The sequence below is a fragment of the Cebus imitator genome, unplaced genomic scaffold, assembly GCF_001604975.1.
Source record: "Cebus imitator isolate Cc_AM_T3 unplaced genomic scaffold, Cebus_imitator-1.0 Scaffold228, whole genome shotgun sequence".
In the NCBI taxonomy this organism is placed as follows: Eukaryota; Metazoa; Chordata; class Mammalia; order Primates; family Cebidae; genus Cebus; species Cebus imitator.
Window position 1 is genome coordinate 3,549,355 of NW_016107543.1, and position 11,538 is coordinate 3,560,892.

The 11,538-nt window shown below is 36.5% G+C and overlaps 1 protein-coding gene across 1 annotated transcript in view; it reads right to left on the minus strand.

The window, feature by feature from the left end:
- The window catches only part of SMARCE1 (SWI/SNF related, matrix associated, actin dependent regulator of chromatin, subfamily e, member 1), a 20,103-nt gene extending 8,565 nt beyond the window's left edge, over window positions 1-11,538 (minus strand). The window contains exons 1-6 of the mRNA XM_037727338.1: window positions 11,401-11,538; window positions 9,418-9,469; window positions 9,198-9,241; window positions 6,073-6,177; window positions 1,050-1,130; window positions 2-92 (exon numbers count right to left, since the gene is read on the minus strand). Of these exons, the coding sequence (XP_037583266.1) occupies window positions 2-92; window positions 1,050-1,130; window positions 6,073-6,177; window positions 9,198-9,241; window positions 9,418-9,424 (328 nt within the window). The 5' untranslated portion in view covers window positions 9,425-9,469; window positions 11,401-11,538. The remainder of the gene's footprint in view (window position 1; window positions 93-1,049; window positions 1,131-6,072; window positions 6,178-9,197; window positions 9,242-9,417; window positions 9,470-11,400) is intronic.

Sequence of the window (11,538 nt, forward strand, 5' to 3'; positions counted from 1 at the left end):
TCATCAGTGAGATCTCGCCACATGCCACCAATAATCTTGCCAATCTCCCACAACTTTAGGTCAGGGTTGGAAGCCTTTACTTGGTCCCAGACCTTAAAAAGAAAACAGGTGAAATGTCAATACTGATGTCTAAATGTACAGACACTAAAAAATTCTTTTTAATATGGAAACTTTTAAACATAAAAAGCAGAGAAAACAGGATCAAATTTCTATGTACTCATCAGCCTACTTCAACAATCATCAATGGCTGGCCAATCTCATGTCATCTTTCCCCTACTGGATTAAGACAGATCTCAGACATCATGCCACTCACTTATAAATACTTCAATTTGATAGACAAGAATATCTCCAATCACTATAGATGCTTAAGATGAGTTACTTCAACAACACAGGCTATGTCTCTCAAAGTTCATGTGAATTTAGAAGAAAATGCTTAATTTGCATAACACAATACATCATATTATCAAATACATACATAACAGTCAAGACCAAAAGGTTTAAAATTTCTAGATAGTGGTTAAAATGCTCTGCCTTTTAATAAAGATATTGGCTATATTTTTTTATTTTAAGAGTAATGTAGGTTCATCACCAAAAAAAACCGGGGGAAATCTGAGGAAATATAATGAAAATAAAAACTACAATAAGCTTATTGCTTAGAGATAATAATTGTCTTCTGTGTTTTCCCCCTTCAAACTAACATGTGGTTGCTATTATTTTTATAAAAATAAGATATTAATTCATATAGTCTTGTATTTCTCCTTCACTTAACATATTCCTCATGTCATTAAATATTCTACAAAAGACATGACTTTAATGGCTACAGAACATTCTGTCCTAAGGATTTTAAAAGTTTATTTAATCATGCTCCTCTTGTTGGATTTTGTTCTGGAATTTTGAAATCAGAACTAATTGTTTTAAAAACTGTAGTTTTTTGGTCCTTTCCTCTGAATATGCACAGAAAAGCTGGCTAAGCCAATCTAAAATTGGATGTAAAGCAAAGAAGAAGCAAAGACAGTGTCCTCACTCCTTTCCAGGTCCTAAGCGCCTACCTTTCTGCTGTACCTCATGTAGGGCATCAGCGGCTTATCTGGTGGCTTTGGGGGTTTTGGAATCGTAATACCAGAGGATGCCTACAAAAGAGTTAAATACATTCATTATTCAACTGTAAGGAGTTCACCCGCAAACTGAAAAGAGAGTTCCTTAAAAAATTCTAATGCGCCTTTCTTCTACTCGTCCAAATATTTTCTCCACTGAAAATAGCTATTACTGCAAATTCAGAAATGTTCAAAAGAAAATGACTTTAAGCACATAATTTTTAAATGTTTTGCTTAGCAGTTTATTGCCAATACTTTGACAACCTGGCTGTAAGAACAAATAAAATATTACATGATAACCCATACATTGAAAATATATGGTTATATATCAACCATCTCACATTCAGGACTTTACCTGGCACCCTCTGATTCTGCTCAATTACCGTTACACATACAGTCAACACTTGATTATCTGTAGCAGGATCTGAACCCTTAGCACTTACCGTTCTCACACTGCCTATAGGAGCCTTAGTACCTATTAGCACTATGTTAGCAATGCACTCCCAACAATACCACCACAAAAACAACTTCCCAGGTTCAAAAACAAAAACAATTTGTGAAATAACAAACCACCTTACCTCCTTTGCCAGGCTAGAGATTTTATGTCTCTTAAGGTTCTGTCTGTTACCTAGTGGTTTTCTTGTAAAGTGGAATGAGAAGTGTGAACTCAAGTCACACTTTCTTTGTCCTTAGGCCTAATCACAGTGTAAAAGCAAACAAGTTTATCAGGAACAGAGAAGTGGCAGATATGGGGCCTGATAATGTTATTTTTGAGGTCTTATAATGACAAGCTCCATTCCATTAAAAATATTCGGTTTTATGGGAAAGACAAAGTAAAAGGAAAGATGGGATATGCAGGAAACGGGAGACAGGAGAAAAGGAGGGGGAGGGAAGACTGAAAAATATTTTTTAATAAGGTAAAGCAAAAATGAGAGAAAAAATAAAAAAGGAAGAAGGAAAGAGAAAGAGAAGTGATAGTGATCAGTTTTTCCTCTGGTATAAGGTCTAGGTGAGATTCCAGACAGCTTCTAGTAGGCCACCCAGATAACACCCATCCACAACTATCTATTACAACTTTTTAGTCTCCCCTTAATATGCATGACTGCATTTAATTAGAGACCCAGGATAAGAAAAAGCATTGCTATTTCAGACAATCTGCAAATTTTCAGGAGATCTCTGATACTGACTCTCCCTGGTAGGCTAGAGAAAAGCAGTGCTGGCTTTATACTAATTATCAAAAGACAGGATTGGCAAATCCTTGTAAGAAAACTAAAGTGACATTTTGTTTGCTTCCTCTTCTATTGCTGCTGTGATAAAACCCGAGATACTCCTCCACTCTGGGCTGGGACCCCAATTATAACCTTATTTTGCATTCGAGGGCTCTGGGATGAGCATGTTTGTGTCCCTTTCCACTATGATCAAGAAATGTTTCCTCTTCCTACAAGGGTCTCTCTCCTTCCCTAAAATGCTGCTTCATATATGAAGTTATTAAAAAGCATTTTGGCTTAGAAGCAGTATTTCCTTTCTTTCCATTCCTCCCATGCATTCTTACCACACCTCATGCCAGTGCCCAGGTAGACAGACCCTGTTTTCAGCCAGCAGTGGGCAACAGAGATGGTCAGGAGGCATGGAAACTCACAAGTGGTGGGATGCGCAGCCAATAAGGGGAAACCTGCATCAGGTTTTGTAGGAGTTCTTTCAAGGGGAAAGGAGATGCCTGTAAGGCTAACCTTATGGATTCAGAGGAACAGATACACAAAAGGCTGCTTCTTCACATATAAAGTTATTAGAAAGTAATATACATGACTTCAACATTTCCAACTCATATCCAACAGAAGTCTTCAGAATTCCATGAAGTGGGTTACAAATAAAGTTGGATTGTGCCCGTCACTGAGGTAGTAAGACCACTGTCAATTTTTTTTTTAATTAAAGAGGTAAAGAATTCTAAAATGCCTATGCTTTCAAGCTTTAAGTATGAATTAAAACACTTTAAAAACATAGTAGTATTTATGATATTTTTCAAAGAATCACATTTTATATTAATAGATTTGCTATTTCCCCTCCTTTCTCCCAAAGAAAGGTACACAAATCATCTATATATTGAGACCAGTCAACTTACCAAAACAAACAAACAAAAACAAAAACCCCAAAACTTAAAAAAAAACCAAAACAAGAATAAAGTTAAATTCCAGATGGTTTTCAGGTGATGGTACATTTATATCATTACACACCTCCAATTTATTTAATGTCTCAGAGAGATATCTTTCTACAATGTCTTAAACATTTCTTTAAAAAAAAAAAGAGTTAAACATACTTCAGACCCTTTCTGGGTAAGAGTCAAGTAGAAACAACCACTGTTTTGCTGTGCTGTAACCCTCTGTCAGATGCGTGAAATGTAAAAAAACTATTGTTGGCTCTTTTACTAAATGGCCCAGGGGCTATGCTTTTGGAGAGTGTGTTTCCATTTTTGAACTGTTTCTTTCCTTGCTACTATCAGGAAATCCACCTGTAGCACAACTCTCTCTCCAAATTTCTGCCTTCAGTTTCCAATGGGGAGGTGAGTGGAACTGTGCTTATTACATAAGAGCAACGTCCTAGGAAATCTCCTATGAATAACGTCCATGATTTTGTGAAATTCATCTTGGTTACTCAGTTTTTTGTTGTTTCTTTTGCAATTCTCAGCTGTTTCTCTAGTAGGGTCTTATTAAGGGGTTTCTTCTGGGACAGAATTTCTATTAATGTACAGGAAATAGGCTGTTTTTAAAGACATTTTTGTCTCAATCTGTTTTCACACCTGTACTTAAGAAAATGCTAATCATAATCTGAATGAAGAACTGACTAGGAGTCAATTTCAACGCATAGCTATCATAAGCACTCCACAAGATCTCAACATGCTATATAGAGTATTTATTGTCTGAAAACGATCCAAGTGTACTGGAGTCATCAGGGAAACCCAATGTTCTCTATGGCCTACCAGAAGCTACTTGACAGGGCTTCACAAACCCATTCCTTGAAAATCACTAACGCAATCTGCAGGCAACAATACTTAATAGGAGCTTCCCCTCACCCCCAAAAGTAATACATAACTAGGGTCATAGTAAAATCAAAATGCTTTTATAATGGTCGAAACCAGAGCCATTGAGTCCTAACACAGCTTAAATTAGATAAAGAAAAAACAGAGCAAGTAGTATAAAACCTCCACATTTTCTAGGTCCTTCATGTAGCAGTTTGATTATACGTCAATCTGGTGTTAAGAAGACAATAATACAAAGTAAATCTCCACAAAGGACCAAAACACCAAATTTTCCATGCCCAATAACTCTATACTTAATCTACCATGAAGCTAGTATCCACACCAAATGCTTGGTTCTTAACACGCCAAGAAGGAATGGGAAGAAATAGATGAATGATTCAGTAGGGAGTACACGTTCTCTTCCTGGTCTCCATCGAATAATCTCACTTTATTAACAAAGAATCCCCCACAGCTAAATCCAAGTTAAGAACAAAATGCTCACACAAACCAAAAGACAAATTATTGTCATATTATAGTTACCATTTCTATTCCATTAACATAGATAATCAAGAGGTGACTGTATAGAGCTATTAAATGCAATCATTCTTGTTTACTGCCAGTGAAAAAATTTCTGCATTAACATGAAGATCCACAATTGGTTCTGTTCATTGTTTAAATTAAAATGTTCTTTATCATTTAAAATCTTGTCACCCATTACACTTGTGAAGCAACACATTTAGGCCAGGGAAAAACATGTACTGATGCACATAAAAATTGTATGCATTGTGAAATGCATACATACACACACTTTGTCAGAATTCTTTTCAGATACCATGAAATATGCATGGCACATAAAAACTTGATATGCTTATGAAGTACAAATTATGCAGAAACAATGAAAAATTTTAGACAAACAAAACCTATCAAGCTAAGCAATTTGCTTATCAAGATAGACATTCATTTGATAGCTACAAGCTTTCAGTTCTAGCTTGACTACAGGGTGAGAGGGCTTTTTTGAAGTTACATTAATAGAAGGTACTTGTTATTTATGAACACAGCAAACGAAAACCAGGTATTAAAAACTTTACAGCCATTCTGGGTTGTATAAATTCTCACCAACACTACATTCCAACGTATGTTAAGTATTTGACTTTTGGATTTATTTTTATTTTTAGTAAGTCATTTTTATAATTATTGGCGTTTTTTGGTACCTAAACTTTTTTGAATGAAATTTAAGATGATTCTAAAATAAAAGCTTTGAAGTGTATCATCCAATTTTGGTATCTTGGGCCGATCATTTAAATGAAATATCCTAAGTTTCAGAAATCATATCTTATACTAAGGATTAAAAACGCACTTCTCGTTGTGCATATCCTGTCCGATACTTCAAATTAATTTCATTCAGCCTTTATTCTGCATTTCTTTGAGGTGACATTAAAACGTTTTTCTCTTTTTTACTAGAGAGAAATGAGTTTCAGTTAGAAGGTCAATTATCAAATCCAAAAGACAAATAACTATGGGTAGTGATTCAAACTGGTATGCCAGCCAAAAGCTTTCCAGACCTGAAAAAGCCAGGTCAGAAAGCCCAGCCTTTACCAGAAACTGAGTCCTTGAGACTAATGCCAATCACCTTAGAAAAATGAAAGATACTCTTTACGTCAAAAAGGGTATTTTTACCATATGAAATTCTGATTGTTTACATACAGTATAAGCATCAAGTGCTCAAGGCTTTATCCCTACCAACCACCAAACAGAATAATGGATTTTCCTTTTCTTCCATACACATTCCAGATCTCACTCTTTTTCAGTGTGAGATCCTACAACGAATGTTGAAAATAGTCAAAAAGCCAGGTTAAAAAAATTTGTTTAAATGGCTGTGCTTATGATTCAAAAGGACCTAATTCTGAAGGCATTTCTGGTCAATTCCAGTTGTTTGCCGGATGCTGTAATAGTTGATTCTCCTACCGTGACCCGGCTGTTGGTGCCCGGGTTCCCTCCCAGCCTGTAGTTGTTGTAGGCGAGATGACTGTATGGATTGTATCCCACAAACCCTGGTGTGCTGGGCATTTGCTGATGGAAACAAATGAGACAAAAACACGAATGAGAAATGAGCTCAAACGAGGAAAACACAGAAATGAAAAATGATCTGCATATGGCATGCAAAAGCAACCTGAATTTAAACAAGCAATGATGTGTTGTAATTGTTCTTTTTTTTCACTGAGGAAATTAAATATTTTTCTTTCATTGAGAAACCTGTTTGCAGTGTCTTTTGGTTGTTTTTCTCTTTCTTTTTTGTAGGGGCTGGGGGTGTTTGTGTGACTGTGAATGTGCGTGTTGTTTTTTGAGGTAAGCAATACACTGAAGTGTTTAAAACATTCAGGATTACTTTATGGTCAACAATAGGATATAACAACTTGGCAATATATGAAGACTGAGATAGGAAGGGTTGAAGTGTGATAAACTAGAACTCTGAAAACACTACATGCAAAACAAAACACAATTTATTTGACAGTTATGTGGATGCCACCAATGTATTCATCTACTAAAAACAAAAACAAGAAATGGATCTGATTTCAAAGACAGTTTTAAATAATTTTATATAATGTGAGAAATGAGAAGAGACTCAAATCAGGAAGCCAGGATTTGTCAATTGAAAATAACATATGTTGGATCTGATGGATGTCACATACATGATTTAAAACAAAGACTTGTAAGAAATGCATGGATTCCATTCTGGGGTACTGTCTGATCTTTTTAACCCAGTCATTCTTTTACAGGATTTCTCTTCCATCTCTTCTTTGATCCATCTTCCATAGGTCAATCATGAAAAAAGTTCTGCATTTAGTCTCAATGTAAACTACATTTTTTCTTTTTTCATCTAGTTTCCTGATAGCTCTCACCCTTTGAAAACACAACTGCTCATTTCAGCAACAGAACTCTTGGTTTTTGTGAAGTATGTGTTGATGTAATCACCAACGGACTCTTAGATAACAATGGCCTTGGGGCTAACACAATGACACTCAATGTTCATGAGAACCAAGGCATAATGCATAGAAAGAATGTAGTAGAGAGAGACCAAAATTAGGGCATTTTACCTTGTAAAACTCAGTCAAAATATGTGACAATTTCATTTTTACATGCAATTAACAATTATCAGTCCTTAATTGTATGATATAAAATACACTTAACACATTCCAACTAAGCTGTAGCTGTTACAAAATAAACACAATTTCCTAAAACATGCCGCTGCACATATCCTTAGTACCCAAAAGAAAGACATTTAAGCAGAGATGACATTTCATACTCTTTAGGAAAAAAGAGAACGGCTGATCAATTTCTACTCTATACAGTTAAAAAAGACGCAAATAAAGCATATTTAAGTAGGCAAAACACAGCTGAAGTATCAAAGGCACGAAAGAAGTGTGTATTACTTGGAGTGGTACATTTGGGTGGTGGAGGTGAGAGTGGCGGTAGTGGTGGTGATGGTGGTGGTGGCAGCGGTAGAAGTAATGGAAAGAAAAAAAGAAAGGAGAATAATTCATTTAGTATCCATTCTGTTGGATGTTCTAATCCCTAGTTTTCTATATTTTGTGTGTTAATGTGAAATTATAATGGCACAAAAATATAACTAAAGAAAGGCAAAAAAGTCCCTTTTTACACATAAGAAATTATAAGGGGACACTTGGTTTTTGAAATATTTTAATCTCAAAAAATCAAGTTTGTCCTCAAGATATTATACATTGTCAGAGGCGATATTTATGTCAAAATGACACTTTCAAAGGTTGCATAAATAATAAGAATCACTGTTCACCATTATGAGGCAATAATGTTAGAAAAATAAGGGAACTAAAAAAAATGGAAAGCAAAACATTATGATTACACCATTTCCAAAGCTGAGGTACATGGTTAGCTTTTTGAGGTCAGAATCTCAATTGTTCAGCTCCACCTGTATAGCCACTAGCAGAATGCCATGGAGATGGTCATAACAAATGTTCTTGGATTTAAGAAAGAAAACAAACCAAGCACGGGACTTTACGGTCTACTGGAATTAACTTTAGAGCCTGTATATAATATAAATTGAAATGAGAACATATGGTACAAAATCTTTTTTTGAAAGCATCTCACTAAGGAAAAACAAATTGTTGATAAATGTAACTAAAATACACATCTGAGGGTTAGTAAATATGGGTAGTTTTCTAGTGGAGAAAACAAAATTACACAAGGACCTAATTAGTAGTGAAAAGTAGACTAGCCTGAAATTTAGATGGTAGGGGCTATGGAAGGAAGGATTAATATTAAATAACTAATTTTGTAGAATCTGGTCATGTTAACAGTGTTTTTTTAAAAAACAAACAAAACCCCCCACCCAAAAAACCAACAAGGAAGCCATTTCAGCAAGACCTCAACAGTTACTGTTAAATCTATTTTGTGGGTTGGAAAATTATTTTACATGCTGACCAAGCTGGGCCAGAGCTTGCTGGGTGAAAAACCATGCTCACAACTACTTTTCAGATACCTTAAAAACATATATACTTCCAAACCAATAAAATGTAATTTGTGGAATGGAGTAACATTCAATAACAAGATCTGACCCATAGATAATGAAATCTTTACTTGAACAGCTTGAAAATACTTACAATGAGTGTAGTTTCAGAAGCTTTATTGTTTAATTTAATATGAAAATTTTATAGAGAGACAAGAAAGGAGAAAAAAACATAACCAGTTGAAGGTTAGGTTTAACAAAAAAGCCAGAATGAGCATTCACTCAGTATTAACTTAGAGACTCTTAATAGTGAAGATTAATAAGAAGTGTTAAAATTGTCACTTTCCATTTACAAAGAAAAAACAAACTGAGCATAGGAGGTTGGAATTTTACAGTATTGTTTCTTTAAATGTTGGGGTTGGTTCAAGGAAAGATGCAGATAATTATTTTATTTAGTAGGAAGTGCTGTTTTTCTGTTTTTCTTTTTTCTTTTCTTTCTTTCTTTTTCTTTTATTTTTTTTTTTTAGTTTTTTTTTTTTTTTTTTATCTGGGTTTTTGTATCAAGGCCAGACTTGGCTATTACATTAACAAGAAAATTAAAACTTACTGTTGCAGGAGCTGGGGTGGGAGGTGGGGCATAAGATGGTCTTTCTGTTTGAAAGAAAATAAATAACTTCTTGTAAACAACTGAGATATAATACTATGCAACAAAACTACCAATGGTCCTGTTTTGAAGAAAAAAAAATGAGAGTATTTTGGAATTCCCACTTGCTAGGGCATTAGTCTCTTATTAACATAGATTGATAAATATAAAAATTGAAACTTACTTGACATTTTGGAAGATTAAGTTCTCAGTTCCTTAAGAATGAATCTGAGACACTAAAATAAAAAAAAAAAAGGAAAAAAAAAAAGAGAATCAAAACTCAGCAAGCATACGAGAATGTTTTCCTAATGAACAGGGTAATTTAATTGGGATTTCTGAGTAAAATTACTTCACCTTAATTCCTAGTAATTAAGCCTTCTGCATGTTTTAACTGGTTCTTAAAGGTCATTTGGTTGATTAGAACTAAATGACTAAAATAAAGTACTGGGGTTATTTAGAAATGTACTTTCAGGTTTCTTTTTCTTGTGATACTAAGCCACCTCTAGAATGAAAAACATTTTGCTGACACCATGTAAACATTTCCTTAGACTGATACAAGGATGAGAATAGAATGTGATGTACTATCAGGGTCCAACTCAACAAGGCCTACCAGATACTGACAGCTCCCTGATCAGCAACTGTACCATGCTTCTGGGATAACAATTTTTATTAATATAGGGCAGCATTTTATTCTTGGAAGCAGTGCAAAAGGTAACTGGTATGACAATGAACTTCATATTCTCTTATGGTGGTAAATAGCTTCATAAATGCTGGGAATAAATTTTGAGAGTCTACCTGAAAAGCTTTTATTCATCCTTAACCCATTTCAAAATTTATCTCCTCAGTGGAACCTTCCTGATACATTACCTGGGGAGAATTGCTCTGCCATCTGTGTTCCTATACAGTTTACACAGATCTATGATATTACTATAACTTTTTAAAAACTTGTCAATATGGCTAGAGTGTATGCTACTTGGACACAGGGACCATGTCAGGGCCTAGCTATATTCTTAGGAAATTTTGTCCTAGTATTACCAGCTCACAACATGACCAGACTCATGTGAGCTTGTTCTTTACATCAACATATATCACAAATAGTGAGGTACAAAAGGACAAAAATTCATCTTTAGAAAGAAGGCAGACAAACTTCGATGACTATTGGAGGTATTTGCATCCAAAATTGTGTAAAATAGGCCCGATTTTTTGCTTCTAGCATTCATTTTAAGGAAATTCCCGGGAGCATAAGGAATGAGTCCTGGTGCGGAAAGAAACAGCTTATTTTCCCAATGGTCCAACCTGAGTCATTCCCTCTTAAAGAACAGTCAGAAACCTTTGACTCGTGTAGATTTCCTTTCTGCTCACATTAAGGGAGCTGTCAACAACCAGTAGGCCTCGCTGCAGGGGACCCTGACAACTGCCATAAGCTCATTGTTAATACTTTAAAATTATTGCTCTCCTCTGCTAGAATATAAAATTTAAGAGTGGGCTTGTACATTTGTCCACTGCTGGATCCATCCTTGGTGACTGGCATAAAAATAAATACCCGATAAACATTTGTTCAAGGAATATTTTATACGGGGTAGGCTTATGAACTATTTCGCTTAACAGTCACAAGTACTTTATATGTACAGTTATCCCCATTTCACAGATGAAGCAACGGAGTCTCGGAGAGTGCAAATAACTTGTCTGAAGCCACACGCAGCCAGCAAGTGCCAGAGCTGGGTTTCAAACCCAGGCCAAACTATTTCAGAGCTCCGTCCATCACTCTAAGCCACACTGCGAGTCCTCAGGTCGCTGCCTGAACCAATGGGGGAACCTTCTTCCTGGGGGTGAGAACCACGGACTTGCCTTGACCGCGGGCTTCCTGAGGTCGCTCTCTTTAAGTTTGTCTTGGTGAACGTACTTGACTAGCAACTCCCCTAAAACGCGGTATGCACAGGTGCTTTGACCAATTTCAGGGGACTAGCCTTGCCTCCAAGGAGGGGGCCCCAGATGGGACTCCCAACCTTCGCTCTGCTAGGCCTCAAGGAGGCCGCATCCGGCTCCCGGCTCCGGCCCCACGGCCAAGCCTGAACCCCAGCAACCCCAGGGAACTCGGGGTCCAGCCAAGCGGGGACACCACGACTTGCCCCCACCGACCCGGTCCGGCCCACTTGGAAACACTCACCCGCGGGCAGAAAAAGCGCCCGCAGCTCCGGCTTCGCTTCCCTTTGTCCCGCGCACGCCCCGCCCCTCGCGTCCGGAGCTTCCGCACTGGCACTTTCCACACTCTTCTTAATTTTTTTCCAGGCCCCACCCGACCCTC